Below are 21919 nucleotides of genomic sequence, written 5' to 3' on the forward strand. Positions count from 1 at the left end.
CCCATATCCATAGACTTCTCCTTGCGCCCTCAGGGGCCTCTTCTGTCCTTCACTATGCTCTCTCTTGCAGAAAGTGTGCATCTGGAAGTGGACTTTGGCAGTGGAGAAGCCTGCATGCACTCTCGATCTTCCCAAAGAGTATGGTTTCCAGGTGCGTCGCGTTTGAGCCTGGGAGTGCTAGCCCGTGCTTTACACTGAGGCTGCCTTGTGGGGTCTCTTGGCGTTGGTGGGGTTTGGTCATGGTGCAGAAGGGCCTTTGAACAATACTTTCCTAGCCCAGACCTCCTTTTACCCTTCCTAATAACAGCTAATGTGTTTGACACGCTTGCTACGTCCTAGCTCCTGCTCAGTTCTTTACTTAGGTTATCTCCCATAATCTACACAAACATGCAGGTGCAGAGTTATTAACGTCTGTGGACTGCTGCTATTAATTATTAAGTGATCTATCTAAAGCCACCCCGACCACAGCCTTCCTTTCTCCAGAAGCAGGCGCTCAGCTGCCTCTACTGTTGCAGTGAGTTGGTGAGGTGTGTGGATACATCGGTGTCAGCTTGCGTAAGAAGGCTTGGCTAGGACAGCCCGAGTGCTGCTGTGAGGCCTCTCCGTGTCCCACAACACTGCTTCTCATGTTTTCTTTCTTCCTCCGGTGTGTAGATAGAGGGCTGGTCCATAGCTGGCCCTGTGGTTCCTGGGTCACGGGACCTGAAACTCAAGAGTGTCAAGTGACTAACTCAGCAAAACTCAGGTCCTGATGCAGTCAGATGTCCAGCTGCCCCACCTCCACCCTCCTGTCAATCACTCAGAATTTGCACTGACCCAACAACCAGCCATATGTGGCTGTTTAGGCACGTGCGTGCGTGCGTGCGTGTGCGTGCGTGTGTGTGTGTGTGTGTGTGTGTGTGTGTGTGTGTGCCTGTGTGTGTGTGTGTGTGTGTGCCTGTGTGTGTGCCTGTGTGTGTGTGCCTGTGTGTGTGTGTATGTGTGGGGACCGCACAAATTCAGACATGTGTTTATGTCTGGAATTGTCCTCCATTGCTCTCCCACCTTACTTACTGGGGCAAGGTCTCTCAATCAAACCCAGAGCCAACTGATCCGGTTACTCTTACTAGCCAGCTATCTGGGGATTCCCCCATCTCCGCCTTCTGAGGCTGGAATCACATACAGGCAGGCCACCGCGTTCCCGCAACATTTGCATAGGTTCTGGAGATTGCACATTGGGTCCTCAGGCCCGTGTGGCAAACGCCTTTAGGTGCCGAGCCACCTTCCTGGGTATGCTGTTCAGCTTTTGTTAACTTGACTCAAACCTAGGCATATCTGGAAACAGGGACTCTAAACTGAGCAATTGTCTCCACCACATTGGCCTGCGGGTAAGCAAGGCATTTTCTTGATTGCTGATTTATGTAGGGGAGGGCTCAGCTCACCGTGGGCGGTGTCATCCGTGGACAGGTGTGCCTGGGCTGTATAAGAAAGCAAGTGGAGGTGGCGCACGCCTTTAATCCCAGCACTCTGGAGGCAGAGCCAGGCGGATCTCTGTGAGTTCGAGGCCAGCCTGGTCTACAGAGCGAGATCCAGGACAGGCTCCAAAGCTACACAGAGAATCGAAAAACAAAACAAAAACAAACAACAAAAAGAAAGAAAGAAAAAGAAAGCCATGCAATCCATGAAGATTGTAGTCTGTGTCCGTGCCCTGGCTCCCCTCCATCAGACTCTTTCCTCTCCCAATTGCTTTTGATCAGTTGTATCGCAAACCAGAACACCAGTCCCAGACTTGGCAGTTTTGAGACAGGTCCTGGATGTGCTGCCAGGTAGCCTTGAACCCAGGTAGCCTTGGTTTCGGGTCTTGGCCTCTGGAGTGGGGGGTGGAGGGGGGGAAATACAGGTGTGTGCTGCCGCAGTTGGCTTCCGGTTTCTCTGTTTCTGTACGTAATGCCTGCAGGGCTTTCCCCCACTGGGTCTGTAGATCCCTTTGTGAAGTATTGTCATCTTAATTATATTGTTTTCCAATCCCAGAGCACCAGGTGTCCCTCGGTTTGTGTATGCGGTCTTCAATTCTCCTTTTGGGCAGGGCTTTGTAATTTTGAACATACAAATCGTTTTGCCTCCTGAGTTAAATTTACCCCTGCATATTTTTTTTTCCCTTTCTGGTGCTTTTGAAAGTGGAATCGCTTCCCTAATTCCCCTTTTCAGGTCGTTCACGGCAGCTGTATAGAAACACAGCTGGATTCCGCCTCCTTAGTTTTGTGTCCTGCAACTTTGCCCAAGGCACTATTTAGGTTTCCATGGATGACGGTGAAACAAAATGACAAGTTTGCTTCTCCAGCTCTGCTAGCCACATTTTAAGTTCTCCCCAGCCACAGGTGGCCGGGTGGCTACAGTATTCGATACATTCCACGGCAGAGGTGCCCGGTTAGTCCAGTGGGCGGAGTCACCTCCACTTTTCCCCACAGCCTTTCCTGTGGCTGACGGCTGACAGCATTCCTCAGATGCCACTGAGAGGTTAGGGCCGGGCTGGAGAGATGGCTCAGAGGTTAAGAGCACTGGCTGCTCTTCCAGAGGTCCTGAGTTCAATCCCCAGCAACCACATGGTGGCTCACAACCATCTCGAATGAGATCTGGCGCCCTCTACTGGTATGGAGACATACATGCAGACAGAACGCTGTATACACAATAAATAATAAACCCACAAGGGGCAAACACTAGCCTGTTCCCACTCCAGAGCCTGCAGCTGCCTCCACCCCCACAGTGTTTCTTTCTCCCTCTAACTGCTCCTTGGAGGGCTAGCTCACTATACCCCTTGGTCTCCTCCGGCTATCCCCTTACCCCCCAACCCCCGCCCGGCCCCCTGAACCAGCACGGAGCAGATCACATCACTCTGCTCCTGTGGGCTCCACATCTCCTCCTAGTTTTTGCCCTTTGCTCTTTTCTTAGTTAGGGTTTGTTTAATTTTTTTGTTTTTTTTGCTGTGAAGAGACACCATGACCATGGCAACTAACTCCTACAAAGAAAACATTTCATTGAGGTGGCAGTTTACAGTTTCAGAGGTTCGGTCCATTATCATCATGACAGGGCTTGGGGGGTACGGATACATCTTGATCAGAAGGCCGCAGGAAGTTGACTAGGGGAAGCTTGAGCAGGAGACCTCAAATCCCGCCCACAGTGACATACTTCCCCCAACAAGGCCACACCTCTAATAGTGCCACTCCCTTTGGAGGCCATTTTCTTGCAAACCAGCACACTGCTCTTCACATAAAACTTCTAGAAGGGAGCTGGTAAGATGTCTCAGTAGGTAAAAGCAGTTAGCACACAAGCCTGATGATCTGAGTTGGACCCCTACAACTCATGGCAGAGGGAGCCATGCAGTTCCTCTGGCCTCCATGTGAAGGCCTGCACTCACACACACAATGCATAATATATATAAAAAAAATTTAAGACTGCCTCCCACCCCGGAAAATTTTGGCTTTTTTTTTTTTTTTTTTTGGTTTTTTTGAGACAGGGTTTCTCTCTGTAGCTTTGCGACTTTCCTGGAACTCACTTGGTAGCCCAGGCTGGCCTCGAACTCACAGAGATCCGCCTGGCTCTGCCTCCCGAGTGCTGGGATTAAAGGCGTGCGCCACCACCGCCGCCCGGCTAAGTTTTGGCTTCTTAATGTTTACTTTCATAATAATTATCATTGTGTGCGCATGTGTTTGGGGGAGGTTGTGTGCCTAGAAATCAGACGACAACCCTGTGGAGCCAGTACGCTCAGCTCATTCCACGTGTACGTGGGTTTCGGGGAATCGAACTCGGGCTGTCAAGCTTGCATGGCGAGCACCAGGCATCTTTACCCGCTGCGCGATCTTTCCAGCCTCATTTCTCTCACTCAGCTTACTTTGTGACCCTGGTCACAGATTTTTTTATTTTATTTTTTTAACTTCTCAGTTTCGGCCGGTGGTGCCTGGGTGTGTCAACTGCTTGTTTATCCTCTGTTAACGGGCATTTAGGTTATTCCCTCCCGGTGACTAATAAGAGCAGATGCTTTGATGAGACAAGCCTTCCTTTCTCATTATTTGTTTATGACGGGTATTACGGCGCTGGTTGGTCAGCGGAAAAGTCACGGGCCATAGCAGAACCCAATGTTAGATTTTAGAGCTTTATTAGGAGGGAAAATGGGTGTGGGGAAGGGGACCAGGCTTTTTTTTTTTTTTTTTTTTTTTTTTTGGTTTTTCGAGACAGGGTTTCTCTGTGTAGCTTTGTGCCTTTCCTGGAGCTCACTTGGTAGCCCAGGCTAGCCTCGAACTCACAGAGATTCGCCTGGCTCTGCCTCCCGAGTGCTGGGTTTAAAGGCGTGCGCCACCACCGCCTGGCTGGGACCAGACTTTTTTAAGGTGGGGGTTGTGTCAGCGCCTGCTGATGATGTAAGACATTAGACCCAAGCTGCTCATGTACAGAATCCTAACAATTTATTTTATTTTATTTTTGAAGGCTTATTTCCCCTAAATGATGGCCAACCTTGTAACCTTTAATCCTGGCCCATAGGAGGCAGAGGCAGGTGGATCTCTGTGAGTTTCAGGCCAGCCTGGTCTACAGAGTGAGCCCCTGTCTCAGGGGAAAAGAAAAAGAAAAAAGACACAAGACAAAAGTATAGAAATTCCTTGCAGTTCAGTAGATAACTGCCTTGGCAGAAAAGACACTTTGACCCGAAAGTGCCCTGGTTAAAGGTTGGTTTCCAGCCCTGGGGAGGTCTGGCCAAGCACTCCACCAGTCCCCATCACTCCCAGGCCCGTGTGCTGGCCTGTGAGTCTAACACAGACATTGGTGGCTCACGTTTATATTGCTGTGATAGAGCGAGGGGCTGGCAAGGGGGCAGGGGGTGGGGCGGGAGAGGGGGCAGAAACAGCCTGCCCTGCCTCATCTTGTGCCAGGCCACCAGTACCCCAGACTGCAGCCCCCTCTCCCTACACAGGCTCTCACCTTCCAGCCCTTTCGGGGGTTTCTGTCTCCATAGCTGTTGTTATTGTTCAGTTCCTGCATCTAACGGTTTCCCCCTCGCTTCAGTTTCTGCAAAGTTGGTTTTTTGGGAAGGGCGCCAACAGCTCACGCCATACTGTCTTGGCAGGAATTCCCTTCTGAAGCCTCACAGCCGGTCCAAGATCCCTTGTGGCCCTGTCAGTCTCCGAAGTGTGCATGCGCCAGCCTTTGTCTCAAAGGACACAGACTGACGGTTATTAGTGATGGGGTAGAGGCTGTGGTATGCTTAGCTGTGGGACACCCTGGGTTCACTGCCCAACGGGGGCAAGAAAAGAGCAAATGAATAACTAAATGGTGACTATAGTTTATTCTTGGCTTGTTATGCGTGATGACTTATAATAGATAAAACTTGTAAAAGGAACACATCTTACCCTACTTACTTCACAGCCAGGATTTAAATGCTCTTTTTGCTTCCCAGGTTTGAAGTCTTTTGCATTGTTATGTCCATCCCTATTCAGTTATTTATTTGAATTGAAATTATTATTTAATTGCAACGCTCAGCTGAAGCAGTGAGAGGCAGGTTTGTTTTCTTTTTTTTTTTTTTTTTGGTTTTTCGAGACAGGGTTTCTCTGTGTAGCTTTGCGCCTTTCCTGGAACTCACTCTGTAGCCCAGGCTGGCCTCGAACTCAGAGATCCGCCTGCCTCTGCCTCTCGAGTGCTGGGATTAAAGGCTTGTGCCACCACCGCCCGGCTGCAGGTTCGTTTTCATGTAACACATGTTCATGCCTTCTGCAGAACTACCTCACCTTCAACCCAAGGAACAACAAAGAACTGGTGAGCAACAGCAAGACGCAGGCCATCTTTTACTCCTGGGTAAGTAAGCAGAGCTGTTTCCAACTGTGGATGGAAACGTAGGTTTAGTTTTTGAATACAGATGTTCCATTGTATAGTAATAGTGCATCTATTTTGGAAAAACTGAGCATGTATTTAAACATTTTGATTTAATTATGGCATTTCTCTTAGTCTCATTGGAAATTAGCATATTAAATTAGAAGCAGATAATTAAATTTCATTTACATTTTTAAGGTAATGAGGCAAATATTTATTTGACCATATTTAATAGGTCTAAAAGATAGAGGTTTGTTTTGTTTATTTTTTCTTTCTCTTTTCTTTTCCTTTTTTTTTTTTTTTTTGACAGGGTTTCTCTGTGTAGCTTTCGAGCCTGTCCTAGAACTCACTCTGTAGCCCAGGCTGGCCTGGAACTCACAGAGATCCGCCTGCCTCTGCCTCCCAAGTGCCAGGATTAAAGGCGTGTGCCACCACCGCCTGGCTCAGAAAAGAATTTTTTAAAGTAAAAAATAGTTCATTAAATAAATTGACAATTTCATACATGTAAACAATGCATCTTGACCATATGCACCCCAAATCCCCCTCTACCTGCCCTCAGGAATCCCCAGCTCTTCTTTCCCATTCCCTTCAGGAACCCCCAACTTCTCTTATCTACTCCCCCTAGGCACCACAACATGTCCCCCCCTTTTTATGTCATTCATTCATTCATTCATTTAATGAGATTAAAGAAACACCCAAACAGCCCCAGCTGGCCTCTGCTCCCAAGTGCCAGGATTACAGGTGTGTGCCACCACCACCTGGCTCAGAAAGGAATTTTTTTTAAAGTAAAAAATAGTTTATTAAATAAAGTGACAATTTCATACGTGTAAACAATGCATCTTGACCATAGGCGCCCCAAATCCCCCTCTACCTGCCTCTACCTCGGAGAAACTGTAACTCCGAGTTCCGAGGTGCTCGCCTTACAGAACTGCAAGCAGGTGCTCCTACAAATAGTTCCGGCTGACTTGTCACTGCGGCAGCACTGGTGACAGTGACCAAAATGCTCCACGTGTGGTGGTGCACGTCTTTAATCCCAGTACTAAGGTAACAGAGGCAAGAGCATCTCCGTGAGTTCGAGGCCAGCATGGTCTAAAAAAAGAGAAAAGAAGGGAAAAATAAAGATGAAGAAGCCACACAATTCGGCTGTGGAGTGTTATGATTCCATTTATATGGAACGCTGGACTAGGTAAGTCCACAGAGACAGGGAGTAGATTCATGGCGGTCAGAGGCTGAGCAGGGCAGGAAGGGAGCGACCCCAGGTCTCTCTAGGATGACAGGCACGGTCCCTCTGCAGCATTGTGAATATCATGCATGGCACTGATGTGGACACCTAACAAAATGCACTTGCTTTAAATTTTTTTTTTTTTTAAAGGTGAAGCAAAACCAAAGACTTGTTGAAAAGCTGTCTGTCAGCGGTATTTACTGCTCCGGGTGTTTATTTTCTTTCATCTTAAAGCCTCATTAGTGTAGTAAGAGCTCAGACTTGCATTAACTGCCATACCGAGGCACAATCAGGCCTGGCTTCTAAATAGAGTTGAGTTTCTTTTCCAATGTTTCTAGACATTCCCCAGGCAACAGGCTTTCTTCCTATAGGAACTGCAACCCTCCGGCCCCATCTGGGCACATTTGGTCTCCTCTAGCTAGCGCGTGGTCCCTGTTTTGGCAGCTTGGTCTTTAAATAGTAACGTCTTTTTCTGTGCTTTTCAGTTCGAAGAGAAGGGTATCCTGGCTCACAGCGCCCCGGTTTTAACAGAGAAAGTGAGTATTCCTGTCGTATTTGCACGGCAGACGCTGTGAAGGGTAAATACAGATGTGTAGACTCAGTGGGCAGGGCTGTGCCTTAATGTGAAGCCGGAGGGAAAGAATTTGAACATTTTTGCTTGGATCCTTTATCCATAAGGAATCATCTTGTTAAAAATAATGGAAGTAGCCGGGCGTTGGTGGCGCACGCCTTTAATCCCAGCACTCGGGAGGCAGAGGCAGGCGGATCTCTGTGAGTTCGAGGCCAGCCTGGGCTACCAAGAGAGCTCCAAGAAAGGCGCAAAGCTACACAGAGAAACCCTGTCTCAAAAAAACAAAAAACAAAAAAATAATAATAATAATGGAAGTATTGTAAAAAAAAAAAATCAAATGTGATGGGGAAAGTTGTTACCGGTATGAGGAGGTAGCCAGAGAATGGACAGATTGTGTCACATGCATGTGTATATTGACGAAGAATAAGAGTTAGGTTTGCCGGGCGGTGGTGGCGCACGCCTTTAATCCCAGCACTTGGGAGGCAGAGGCAGGCGGATCTCTGTAAGTTCGAGGCCAGCCTGGGCTACCAAGTGGGTTCCAGGAAAGGCGCAAAGGTACACAGAGAAACCCTGTCTCGAAAAAAAAAAAAAAAAAAAAAAAGAGTTAGGTTTGTCAAAGAGGAGAATAATGATGAGATGAATGGGCACAAGGAAAGATGGTTTATCCTGGGTTCAAATCCCCAGGACTACAAACCAACCAACCAACCAAATGAACAAACACTCCTAGGAAAGATGATTGTGTCTGTCTGCAGACTTCATTCTCAGGAATTAAAACGTAAGAAGTATGTTCAATGGTTATGACTCCTGGTGATCTTTTTTTTTTTTTTTTAAAGATTTATTTATTATATATACAGTATTCTGTCTGCATGTGTCCTTGCAGGCTAGAAGAGGGCACCAGATCTCATTACAGATGGTTGTGAGCCACCATGTGGGTGCTGGGAATTGAACTCAGGACCTCTGGAAGAGCAGCCAGTGCTCTTAACCTCTGAGCCATCTCTCCAGCCCCCGACTCCTGGTGATCTTATGAAGTCTCTCGGAATAACAAATTAGAAAATAGTGAACCATTGCTCCTGAGGGAATATAGAGGTTGGTTTCTGTAAGCTGGTGCCATATTTTCAGTTGATGAGTGCATAACCTTGTTTTGTTAAGGCTCCTGCTTCAAAGATATTTTTTAGATATTACATTGAGGGCCAGGTGTGATGGCGCACACCTTCAATCACAGCACTTGGGAGGCAGAGGCAGGTGGATCTTTGTGTTCAAGGCCAGTCTTGTCTACAGAGTGAGTTCCAAGCCAACCAGGACTGAACAGTGTCTCAAACAAAACTAAACCAGGAAAAAAAAAAAATCCCAGCAACACTGAGGGCTGAGGATGTAGCCCAGTTGGTACAGTGCTTGGTTACCATGTGTCTAGAAGGAGAGAACCTTGATTGAGAAAAATGCCTCCATAAAATCCAGCTATACGGCATTTTCTTAATTAGTGGTTGATGGGGGAGGGCCCAGCCATTGTGGATGGGGCCACCCCTGGGCTGGTGGTCCTGGGTTCTGTAAGAAAGCAGGCTGAGCAAGCCATGGGGTGCAAGCCAGTGAGCAGCACCCCTCCATGGCCTCTGCATCAGCTCCTGCCTCTAGGTTCCTGCTCTGTTTGAGTTCCTGTCCTGACCTCCCTCAATGATAGACTATGATATGGAAATGTAAGCCAAATAAACCCTTTCCTCCCCGAATTGCTTTGGTCAGGGTGTTTCATCGAAGCAATAGAAACCCTGGCCAAGACACAAAACTAGGATCTCTTTGCAGAGGGCAACGGGCAGCAGATAGGCTGTGTTATGTGATAGATTGCTGAGTTTCTTCCTTCCTTCCTTCCTTCCTTCCTTCCTTCCTTCCTTCCTTCCTTCCTTCCTTCCTTCCTTCCTTCCTTCCTTCCTTCTTCCTTCCTTTTCACTGAAGGGTTTCATCATAGCTCATTTGTTTCTCTCTATATATATTTTAAAAGATTTTATTTTAAAATTAAGTGTGCCATGCGGTGGCGGTACACGCCTTTAGTCCCAGCACTTGGGAGGCAGAAGCAGGCGGATCTCTGTGAGTTCGAGGCCAACATGGTCTCCAAAGCGAGTTCCAGGAAAGACACAAAGCTACACAGAGAAACCCTGTCTCAAACCCCCCCCCCAAAAAAAATTAAGTGTGTGTGGGTAGGAGCGTTATGTGCCTGTGAGTGTTGGTGCCCTTGGAGGCTGAGGTATCACATTCCCTGGAGCTGGACTCCTAGATAGTTGTGAGCTGCCCATCATGGGTGTTGAGAACTGAACTCAGGTCCTCTGGAAGAGCAGGACATGCTCTTACTCTCTGGGCCGTCTCTGCAGCCCTCTTTCCATATTTCCCCTCTGAAACCTTGTGTAAGAAAGATGGCTAAATGCCTTATTTATTTCTCAAAGCATACACTGACTAAGAGGCCTTACTGAAGTATTGTTATGTGAAGGGATGAAATAATTTCTTCTGATGAGACAATACCTTACTAGCAAAGGACATCAGGGTAATTGCTTTATATTTTTCACTCAGAGCATGCCTCTCTGCTCATGACAGACTATGCATTTAACAACCTCCATGGGAGACGCTGGATGGGTATCAGCAGTAATTAACCACTCATTGGTTTGGTTAAACAGCGTAACTAACTGAGTACAGCACATAACCTGCTATCCACCCGTGGGTTTTCAGTCTTTTTTTTTTTTTTTTTGTCTAACTGTATTTCTTTTTTTTTTCTTCGCTGTATTTCTTTTTTTTTTCTTCGAGACATAGTTTCTCTGTGGATCTCGCTCTCTAGACCACGCTGGCCTTGAACTCACAAAGATCTGCCTGGCTCTGCCTCCAGAGTGCTGGGATTAAAGGCGTGCACTACCACCGCCCGGCTGTCTAACTGTATTTCATTGTAACATTATAAAACTCCACGCTGATACATGTTTTGGTGCCCCCCCCCCCCCCCGTAACTTATTACCTGTCTTTGAAACCCAGACATTCAACAAACTTGTGGGAAAATTTAGCCAGTCCATCTTCCACTTGAAGTTATCGCAAATACTGTCAGCCACGAAGGAAGGGAAGCTGGTGGTCTGGGACGTCCACTACCCGCCATCGTCCTCCTCCGTGCCCGCCTTTCCATTCATCAAGCCTTGCAAACTGGTCCATTTACAGAAGGAAGGCATCACTGTCCTCACCACCGTCGACAAGTAAGGAGCCTGATTAGAGGAGAGCCTGGGGTGATGACACGTGTATTGTAGACCTCTGTTTTATCTAAAAATTAATTAATTAAATAAATAAAATATAATCACATCCTTTTTCCCTCTAACCCCTCCCAGGTACCCCCTTACCCTTTCCCCAATTCATGGCCTCTTTTTAAAAATTGTTGTTATAGCCGGGCGGTGGTGGCGCACGCCTTTAATCCCAGCACTCGGGAGGCAGAGTCAGGCGGATCTCTGTGGGTTCGAGGTCAGCCTGGTCTACAGAGTGAGATCCAGGAAAGGCGCAAAGCTACACAGAGAAACCCTGTCTCGAAAAAAACCAAAAAAAAAAAAAAAAAAAAAAAAACCCAAAAAACAAAACCCACTAAAAATAAAACCACCCAAAAAATTGTTGTTGTATATTATAATATATATATTTATATATATTCCTAAATTAATAGATGCAACCCACACAGTCTATGTAATGTTGCCTGTATGTGTTATGATTTCGGGGCTGAGCACTTGGCATTGGATAGCAAGTTGAGGGGTTTGTCCCCGGGGAAGACTATTCTTCCAGCTCTCTCCATATGCCTGAGCTTTCTATTAGACCCTTTTTGTATAGCAAGTCACAGATACACAGAGTGTTTTTGGGGACAGTCATAGCTAATTTAGGGACATTAGTTGCCTCTCAACAGGAGAACTGAACACTTTGAGGTTCAGGAGAGGAATGGGTTCTTTTTGGTTTGGTTTTTGAGACAGGGTTTCTCTGTGTAACAGCCCTGGCTGTTCTGGATCTCCCTCTGTAGACTGGGCTGGCCTAAAACTCCCAGAATTCTATCTGCCTCTACCTCCAGAATGCTGGGATTAAAGGTAAATGCCACCACTGCCCAGCAGGAATAGGTTCTTGCTTGTTACATGCACTAACAGGTTATTATTATTATTATTATTATTATTATTATTATTATTATTATTATTATTTTGATGGATCTCATTGAGTAGCTCTGGCTAGCTTGGAATTCACTATGTAGACCAGGCTGTTCTGGAACTCACAGAGATCCGCCTGCTTTTGCCTCATCCCTCTGAAGTGCTGGAATTAAAGGCGTGCGCCACCCTGCCTGACTCCGAACTTGACTTTTTTTTTTTTTTTTAATTTTTTTAAGAGTCACATTTTTTTTTATTATTATATATGCAGTGTTCTGCCTGCATGTGTCCCTGCAGGCCAGAAGAGGTCACCAGATCTCATTACAGATGGTTGTGAGCCACCCTGTGGGTGCTGGGAATTGAACTCAGGTCATCTGGAAGAGCAGCCTCTTCCTCTTAACCACTGAGCCATCTCTCCAGCCCTGAACTTGACTTTTAAAAGCTCATGGGCACACATTGTGTTTAAAAATTCTTCTTATTAGTGACACAAAAAGTCACTCCTTTTCTTCTGTGCTAATGAAACCCATCTCATACTTTAAATTTAAGAAAATACCGAAAGGGGCTGGAGAGGTGGCTCAGCCGTTAAGAGCGCTTGCTGCTCCTGCTGAGGACCTGAGTTTGGGTCCCAGCACCCACATGGTGGCTCACAACCATCCATAAGTCCATTTCCAGGAGATACAACACCCTCTTCTGACCTCTAAGGACACCAAGCATGCATGTGGCACACATACATACATGTACGCAAGATACCCATGCACATAAAGATTAAAAAAAAAAACTAAAATAATTTTTTTTTTTTTTGGTTTTTCAAGACAGGGTTTCTTTGTGTAGCTTTGCGCCTCTCCTGGAACTCACTCTGTAGCCCAGGCTGGCCTCGAACTCACAGAGATCCGCCTGGCTCTGCCTCCCAAGTGCTGGGATTAAAGGCGTGTGCCACCACTGCCTGGCCTTAAAATAATTTTTAAAAAGAGGACTCAGATAGTATTATCATTTTTTGTTTGTTTGTTTGTTTGTTTGTTTTTCAAGACAGGGTTTCTCTGTGTAGCTTTGGTGCCTGGCCTGGATCTCGTCCTGTAGCCCAGGCTGGCCTCGAACTCACAAAGATCTGCCTGGCTCTGCCTCCCGAGTGCTGGGACTAAAGGCGTTTGCCACCACCGCCCGGCAGCTTTATCATATTGATTGCAAAATAATGTCTACACGTTATGTAAAGATCAACTATACTTTTGTGTTTGACTATTTGAGACAGGGTTCACTGCGGAGCCCAGCCTGGCCATAAACTTGTGGTCTTCCTGGCTCAGCCTCCCAAGTGCCAATATTCCGTGTGTTCAGGTTCTGCCCACCCCGGGGAGCTCGCATATCGTGGTAAAATTTGCAATTCTTGGGTTTGCGTAAGAGCACTTGTCACGAAAACCTGGCGGTTTGAGTGTGATCCCTGGGACCCGTGTAACGGGGGTGGGTGTGTGTGTGTGTGTGTGTGTGTGTGTGTGGTGGTGGTGGTGGTGTAAGATGAGGACTGACTTTCAAAGTGCCCTTTGACCCGCACACACGCAGCACCTGCACTCATCCCCCGGGCATTTTATGAGGATTTCAGGTACCCTGCTTGGCGCACTGGGGAGCCCTAGGTAAAAAGCAGCCGTCGTCGTTAGTGTGTTAGGAAAGTTCCCGGAAGTGTGAGAAGACGTCTTAACGAACCTGCGCTGTGGCTGGAGCCACTGTACAATCAATATAGTCACTGCGTCCATTAACGTTTCATAAGTGGTGCAGGGGCGCTGGGCAGCCCTGGCATCCTGGCGTGCCTGTACAAAGAGGTGTGCAGTCACCATCTCAGAGGAGAGAGAAGACATGTTAGCTGGGGGTTAGAGCCTTTGAAGACCAGGCCTGGGTCCCCCCTCTCCCGTATCCAGGAACCCTAGGAGGAGAAGGATTCCACCAACACTGGGTGAGTTATGCCGCTTCTCCCCAGCAGAGGGCAGTATACGCGGTCCTAGCCAATTAACTCTGCCCACCTGCCTGGCTTATTAATCAGAAGCCTCATTTAATCACTCTGTATAACATCTGAGAAAAATCGCTCTTCCTCCCCCTATGATTAGAATTTTTTAAAAAGCCTTAAAAAAAAAAGCTCTCCAGGGATGGATTGGATCACTAGAAATAAAAGCCATCTTATCACAGCCTTTACTTGTGATGACCGGGTGCAGCTTTATGATAATTCTGCCGTGTCCCACTGCCCAGCCTGTGTGGTGAGGGAGGGCTGTTGGATCGTCCTCCATTGTCATCGGTGGCCATGTGGCAGTGACTGTAAATCACTGTCACCCACTGTGGCAAGGGGCTGACCTTGGAGCCAGGAGAGTGTTTGAGAGAACCCGCCATTTACGTCAGGCACACCGGGGCCCCCTGTGCTCTAACCACAGAGCCCAGCTACCTGTAAGCGGTATTTGCTATATACTTACAGCAAATGATTCGTCATCGTTTATCGGAGATTCAGATTAATAGGACCTACTGTGCAGTCTGTCCACCGGATCTGACACCACGAGGCTTTGAACAAATTTCTTAACTTCTTCTCTCTAGCCGTGGACAGGAGAGGAAGCCTCATCGGCCACTGTTGAACATGGCGACACCTGGGGGTCCAGAGCCTGACACAATCAGATGTTCAATAAACGGGCCCCTGCCATTCCTGCTGTTTCACAGCCTGGTGTGTTTTCCTCTCTTCCAGCTACATTGTCACCGGGGACATTAAGGGCAACATTAAGTTCTACGACCACACCCTGTCTGTCGTCAACTGGTACAGTAACTTCAAACTAGGTGCCATAAGGACGCTGTCCTTTTCAAAGGCCCCAGCAAGTCCGCCTACCGAGAAATCCAACCTCCCCATAGACTGTACTTTGAAAGGTGACCTTTTCGTCGTCAGGTGAGTCGTTAATGAATGGCATCACTTGGATGGCCCCGAAATGACTGATGGCCTCTTTCAGCTTGCACACAGTGCAGTGAATGTTCCTCTTGTTCTTAGGATACAGAGTTGAGAGAGCTCACCTTCCTAGTTTTACTGGTGGCTCTCCTTGGCTGATGGCAGACAGTATTGGATTGCTTTGATTTTTTTGTTTTTTGTTTTTGGTTTTTCGAGATAGGGCTTAACTGTGTAGCCTGGACTATCCTGGAACACACACTGTAGACCAGGCTAACCTGGAACTCACAGAGATCCGCCTGGCTCTGCCTCCCGAGTGCTGGGATTAAAGCCGTGCGCCACCACCATTTGACTTGTGTGTTTTGTTTTGTTTTTTTCCAAGACAGGATTTCTCTGTGTTGCCCTGTAGATTTTTTTTTTTAAATGAGTTAAAGGTTTTAACTACTTAGCTGCCTGAGTAACTGGAAGCTGGGTGGCCTTTATCCCCCAGTTCTTATCTCCACTGTGCCTGGGGTCCTTGGCCGTGGAGTGACCTCATTTCTTGGAGCTGAGCTTGTCCTAGCCACCGAGGTTAAAGGCACTGGGTAATCAGTAGCCATAACATTTCAGGACTGAATTATCTGCCAGTCTGCTTAATTACCCTTGCAGTCTTTACAGGCACATCTGTATGTGTGCACCCAACTCCATATTTGCATACACAAATGAATATTTGCATGTGTAGATTAGCTAATTGTACAACTGACTGTCCATCTGCATACTTAATGACTCAATTTACATGAGGAAAAGCGGGCTTTTTTTCACTTGCAAATGGAGGCTGTTGGATGTTGGCGGTATATTTTTGGAGATGTTGGGTTAATAATGTCACCAAATTATAGACGACAAAGGCGGTTCACGGGCAATTAGAAGCAGAATGGCTGCTGTGGCCATTCCCTGCAAACACTGATCCTGCCGGGGGGGTCTCTCTCCGGCAAACAGGAATTTTATTATCGGAACGTTTGACGCCACCGTGTACCACATGACGGCGGATGGCACCAAACTCGAAAAGCTCTTCGTGGAGCCCAGGGACGCCGTCTACGCCATCTCCTGCCACCCCTACCAACCCCTCATCGCGGTTGGAAGTGTCTGTGGGATGATCAAGGTGTGGGACTACGAGAAGAAGGTGTATCTGTTCAGCAGGGCCTTCGAGAAGGGCCTTGGCGTCCAGAGTCTGACCTACAACCCCGAAGGTACTCGCTCTCACCGTCCCAGGGGCCAAGACACCCAGAGGGGCCGTGCCCTGGGCTGTCACCAGCCGCTTGTCCCTCTCCCCCGCCTCGCACACAGCTATGCCATAGCGACCGTCCCAAGTGTCTCTCTTCCCGTTTTCTCTGTGGCGTTTTTTTTTTTTTCTTTTGCTTATTGCTGTCGGGCAAAGCCTGCCGCAGACTCACCCCTGGAATGAAGGAAGTGCTTTTTTTTTTTTAACTTATTTTTTAATTTTATGTACATTGGCGTTTGGCCATGGGTGTCAGGTCCCTGCAACTGGAATCACAGACAGTGGTGATCTGCCATGTGGGTGCTGGGAGTTGAACCCGGGTCCTCTGCGAGAGCAGCCAGTGTTCTTAGCCACTGAGCCATCTCTCCAGCCCCCAAGGAAGTCCTCATTTCTATCCTTGTCCTCTGACTTGTCTTTTCAGGAGCCCTGCTTGGAGCTGGATTCACCGAGGGGACAGTTTATATTCTCGACGCCATGTCTTTAGAAAACGAAATTCCAGAGCCCTTCAAATATTCCAGAACGAGCGTGTCTCACGTCAGCTTCTCGCACGACTCCAACTACCTGGCGACGGCTGTGAGTCCTTCCCTCTGCTCAGGGCTCTTTCCGCACAAAGAGGCGAGGAGTATGGGGAAATCGGGGTTCACATCCCAGTCAGGCTGTGCTGCAGAGGGGAGGGGGTGGGGTGGTGAGGTACAAGGACTTCCGCAGGCAGACAGGAGCAAGGCCTCAGAACTTCCAGACTTGGATTCTGCAGACCCAGGAGCTGGCTCTTGTGTTTCTGGGACCCCGAGACCCAGGGACTGGCTCTTGTATTTCTGGGACCCCGAGACCCAGGGGCTGGCTGTCATGTTTCTGGGACCCCATCTCTCTGTACCCCATCTTTCCTCCTCACTCACTTTGACAAGGCAGCCTCCTCGTTGATCTCAATGTCCTTCCCCAGGGTTTCAGACTCTGTTCCTTCCCTCTGTGACTAGGGCATGGGATCTCAGGAAAGTGGTTCTGGCTGTCCCCTGGTCTGCCTTTCTGTCAGGTGTGGCAGGGTGGTGTGGTGGTGGTGGTGGTGAGGAGGAGGAGGAGGAGGAGGAGGAGGAGGAAGGTCCTCATGGGCCCACTTCCCTCTGGCATCCCACCACATCCAGCCTGGCTTGTACACGCAGCACCGGTAAGGATCAGAGCTGTCCTGGCCCCAGCATGGACATCCGACCTCCCTGCCGGCCGCTCTCTGCCCCTCTGTACCTGTACCGGACCTTTTTTACTTTCTGCAGTAGAGAAAAGTAGAGAGACAAAGGCAAGAGCCTCAGGCCTTGGCTTTCCCTGGGGCACTGGGTAAGAACATGGGAGGAAGGAGTAAGACTGGCCTCCCATGTCCTTCCTCCCCAGTAACCTCAGTCTCCCGGTCTGCAGAATGGGTACCACGCTTCCTCCTTGTTCTGCCCTGCTAAGATTTATTTGGATAAGATGTTCTGAAGGCCAGCGGGTCTGAAAACCACAATAGCGCTTCCCAGGTCCTAAAGTCGAGGGACAGCTCCCGCTCTTGCTCCCTTAGGATATCAGTTTCACGGTGGCCGTGTATAAGGTGGTGGTCGTAGACGGACAGAGGGTCTGGGAATATCTGGCGAGACTCCGCTCTCACCATAACAGCATCCGGAGCCTCCTCTTTGGTGTACACCTGGACAGCAACGAACCCAGGCTGCTGAGCCTCGGCAAAGACAGGTTCCTGGTGAGCTGTTCAGTTGGGTTTGCTCATCGCCAGCGCCATACCCCCCACCCCCCACCTACCCCACCTCACCCCCGCCCTGCCCATTTCATCCCTGACATTTTATGCAAACTCCACTGTGGGAGCCCGTTCTTGGGTTCCTCGTGGCTTTACCCAGCAGGTCCGCATAGAGGATGATCAGAACCACGGGCCTGAGTGCAGGGTCTGGGATGGTCTGCACTTGGCTGTGCTGGGGGAGGAGGTCTTTTGCTTCACCCCTTGGCGTCTCTGTAAAAACCCTGGGCCAGAGACAGTCCGGGCCTGTTGGAAAAGGTTGCAGGCCCTCTTGAGGCTGTCCTGTATTTTCTATCTGTTTATCTCCATAATCTAAATCCTTCTATCTAGTATTTCCTGCTGCTCGCACTCAAGAAAACTCTGGGGAAGCTGTGGGGCTGGTGGGTAAATGCCCCGCACTCCACCTGTAACGTGTCCAGAAAAATAACGGTATGGTGAAGTCTCACAGAGCTCTCTCCGCATTGGCATCTCTGAGGTGGTGGCTCGCGTGGCTCATGTCCCGAGGTGGGGATTTCGGGCAGGTGGGCAGCAGGGAGGGTGTGTCCCCACAGGACAGATGATGCGGCTGCCTTCACCTCCCAGAGACCACTGGGAAAGCTGACACTCACTGGTACCTCCTCGGCATCCAGGGGTCAGGGTGAGACTGTGACTTACCTGAGAAAACAGCAGGACGGGACGGGGCAGACGCAGTGAGTGAGGCAGCCGAATTTGCTTTCCATTGCTGTGAGAAAACTGAGCAAAACCTACTCGGGGGAAGAAAAGAGTTTACTTGGCTTATGCCTCACAGTCCCTCATTCGGGGAAGCTGAGGCAGGAAGGAACTCAAGACAGGAACCTGGAGACAGGAACTGAGGCAGAGGCCATGGAAGAGTGCTGGTTACTGCCTGCTTTCCATGGCTTGCTCAGCTACTTTCTCACACAGCCCAGGCCCACTGGCCCATGGTCATGGCCTCAGGCCAATCTGATGGTGGAGGAGGCAGTTCCTCAAGTGAGGGTCCCTCTCCCCAGGTGAGACAAGTTGACAAAAACTAACCAGAGCAGTAGGGACAGTGGGTGACTGATCAGGTCAACCCTTACCAGCTCAGAAGTGACCACTCACAGCGTCTCTGCCCGCCCCTGCTCCCATCGCCCCCCCCACCCTTCCTGCCCCTTCCTCCAGGCCTGCCTTTCCCCCTTTTCGGTCATCTGTATTCTCGGGGGCCAGACCGAGCAGGCTGCGAATCTGGGACCATCGAGTGCCATGATTTAGGTTTGAATTCGTTCCTCAGATGAGGGAAGGGGCGAGGCCGAAGTTAATCCATCGTCAGAGTTCAAGTTTGGGGTCGGCTGGCTTAGACTTAAGTTCTCACTCCTTAGACACTTGGCTGCGTGTCCCTGGGCAGGCCACTTGGAATGTCTCTGACACCTGCTCATGGGCCTGTGTGCAAAGTGACACAGCCCTGCAGGGACTTGGGGGTCCACGGGTGTGATGGTTTAGGGTGCTGAGCCCACCATCCTGCTTCCTGGAATCCTTCGAGAAGGTGGCACCCAGGTGTAGAGTCAGGGAACTTCCCTTGGAAACCCAGCCAGTTACCATACAGGTCGACACCCAAGGCTTGAAGCTTCTCAGCCAAGTTTGGCCTCCTGCTGAGCGGGGGGTTCTCAACCTCTGGGTCGTGACCCCTTTGGGGGGTGGGGGTGTTGGACAGCCCTCTCGCAGGGGTCGCCTAAGATCATCAGAAAACATAGACACTGAATTACAATTCATAACAGTAGGGGAAATCACAGTTATGAAGCAGCAATGAAAATAATTTTATGGCTGGGGGGGTTACCCCAACACGAGGAACCGTATTTAAGGCTCGCAGTGTTAGGAAGGTTGAGAACCACTGAGCTGGGTCTTCGTGTGTGTGCCCCCCCCCCATGCGCCTCTGCAGATAGAGTACAACCTTATCAAGAGCTACAAAGACCACCTGGAAGTCCTGGACATTCACCGGACGGACCAGGGGACCTACCCTACCTGTATGATCTGGTACCCGCCGCTCACCAAGGAGCTCTTCCTGCTCATCTGTAACAGCTGCTACAAAGTGAAGCTTTTCAATTCCACCACGAAAATGTGCAGGTGAGCGCCAGGGCACCCCACTCATGTGCTGCTGGCTACCCCCACTTTTCAGCCCCCGGGTGGTAACAGCTCATCCCTTTCCCTTCTCAAAGGGAGAAACTGAGTTACAGAGAATGTAAGTCAGGTTCACCCAAAAGCACACAGCGGGGTCACGCCTGAGGAGAGGTGCCGGCCTGGGGTCCTTGCTTTCTGCCAGGTACCAGGGAGGTAAGGGTCCCAGAGCTTGGTGCCCAGGTATCTCTGAAGGACATAGCTCTGGAACCTGGAAGTCACTGGAGTTCCCAAACCCGACATCCTTTTCCGTACAGAAGAAAAAAACCAAACCAAAACTATTTAACAAAATACGACAATTGTCTGATTTTTGTTGTGGTTGTTTTGATTTGATTTTGAGAGAGGGTCTCACTCTGTAGTCCTGGCCTCTGCCTCCTGAGTCCTGGGATCACCGGTGTGCGCTACCACGCCTGCTTCGTCTCACGCTGCTTCTCAAAGGAGTTTTAAGTCCAGCTGATGACATTCATTTGTTCATTCCTAACATGGGCCAGGTAGTGTCCCGGGGGGTGAAGGTGGGTACAAAGCGCCACCGTGGGGCGGACACTTCAGTGATGGGGACACACACGAGTGGGGAGGTGGCGGTGGCAGTGCCTCGGAGTGACTGGGGGACAGGTGTCCAGAGGGAGGTCCTGGGGGGGCAGGGCAGATGGGTTGCTGTCTTCCAAGAGTACCGGGGCGGGGCGTCTTCGGGAGGAAGGAGTAAATCGGGGCATGGACATTTCCGGGAAAGCCCATAGACAGGATCTGCAAGAACAAGGTGTTTGGGGTCCAAAGTTCTTAGGAAGAGGCTCGGCTGGAGTGGAATTGGAAGCGTGAGTGGAGAGGGTGGGAAGACTGACCTCTCGTTTCTACCCCAGGGCGGGGCTGTGGGATGCAGCCAGGGGTGGGGGGTGGAGGGGGGTGCAGCCAGGGTAAGAGGCCGTCCTGTGGAGATGATAGTGGCCTGAAGGTGGCAGGGAAGGATCAGATGGTGAGTGAGAGCGAGCGTAGACTTCCCTACATACCTTGAAGACCGAGGCCGGAGTAGCCAGAAAAGTTGAATTGACCTTGAATGGGTGGGTGTGTGGACAGGGAAGGACAGATTTGAGATCGTTAGAATCCAAGTTTGGATAAGGCAAGTTAGAGATGCCACTGCATGTGAGAGCCCCCGAGTTAGACTCTTGATTCGGGGTGGAGGCCAAGCTGGAGTCTAGAGCAGGGAGTGGTAAAGCCTTGAGCCCGCGAGGGGAAAGGTAGGTGAGGTTGCAGGCCACATCCGGGGCACCCACAGCCGCATTTGAGAGGTGATTCTTCAGTGGCGCACGCCTTTAATCCTAGCACTCGGGAGGCAGAGCCAGGCGGATCTCTGTGAGTTCGAGCCCAGCCTGGTCTACACAGCGAGATCCAGGACAGGCTGTTCTGTTGGGTGTGGCCATAGGTTCTGCGAGACCTGTGGGTCCCAGGTTTCCCTCACCTGGGACACTGACCTTGTGTGCCGTCCCTGCAGCAGGACCGCTGTCTTCAGCTTCCCAGAGCCTTGCAAAGTACTGTCCCTCTGAGGCTGGGGGAGGCTTCACGATTCCCGGACCACCATTAGGCAGGCAGGCCAAGCCTCAAGCCTTGGCTCTTGCTCTGACTCGGCCCTCCATTACGGGCTGCACAAAGAGCTCTACCCTGCGGGGAGCGGGGAGCCTCTCTGCCTGGGCCTGACTAGGTGGCAAGAGTGGCTGCCAATGGCTGTGGCTGGAAGACACGGAGGCAGCAGGAATGTTTGACGAGGAGCCAGCAGCAGCAGCTGTGTGTGCCCAGGCTGCGGGAGGAAGAGGGAGTTTTAATTGGTTGGTTGGTTTTAGTTTGTCTCTGAAATGGGATCTTGCTATGTAACCCGGCTCCCAGGTACTGGGATTACAGGCATGCGTGCCGTCATGCCCGGACACGCTCATACCTTAAAGGGATCTCAGATGAGATTTCCAGAGCCCCAGGACGCCCCAGACTTCTCTTCCTCTTTGGTTTGCTTTGTGGGTTTTGTTTTGTTTTGTTTTGTTTTTTCTCTTTTGAGACAGTGTCTCATTCTGTAGCCCAGGCTGGCTTTAAACTGACAGTAATCCCCCT

The 21919-nt window shown here is 49.6% G+C and overlaps 1 protein-coding gene across 1 annotated transcript in view; it reads left to right on the top strand.

Moving 5' to 3' along the window:
- Cfap251 (cilia and flagella associated protein 251) overlaps positions 1-21919 on the top strand; it is an 82636-nt gene that overhangs the window by 24437 nt on the left and 36280 nt on the right. Inside the window, 9 exon segments of the mRNA XM_028885763.2 lie at positions 71-151; positions 5743-5820; positions 7543-7593; positions 10632-10843; positions 14466-14660; positions 15630-15880; positions 16331-16482; positions 17456-17629; positions 19593-19777. Coding sequence (XP_028741596.2) covers positions 71-151; positions 5743-5820; positions 7543-7593; positions 10632-10843; positions 14466-14660; positions 15630-15880; positions 16331-16482; positions 17456-17629; positions 19593-19777 — 1379 coding nt within the window.

This window comes from Peromyscus leucopus, chromosome 23 (genome assembly GCF_004664715.2).
Source record: "Peromyscus leucopus breed LL Stock chromosome 23, UCI_PerLeu_2.1, whole genome shotgun sequence".
NCBI classification, from domain to species: Eukaryota; Metazoa; Chordata; class Mammalia; order Rodentia; family Cricetidae; genus Peromyscus; species Peromyscus leucopus.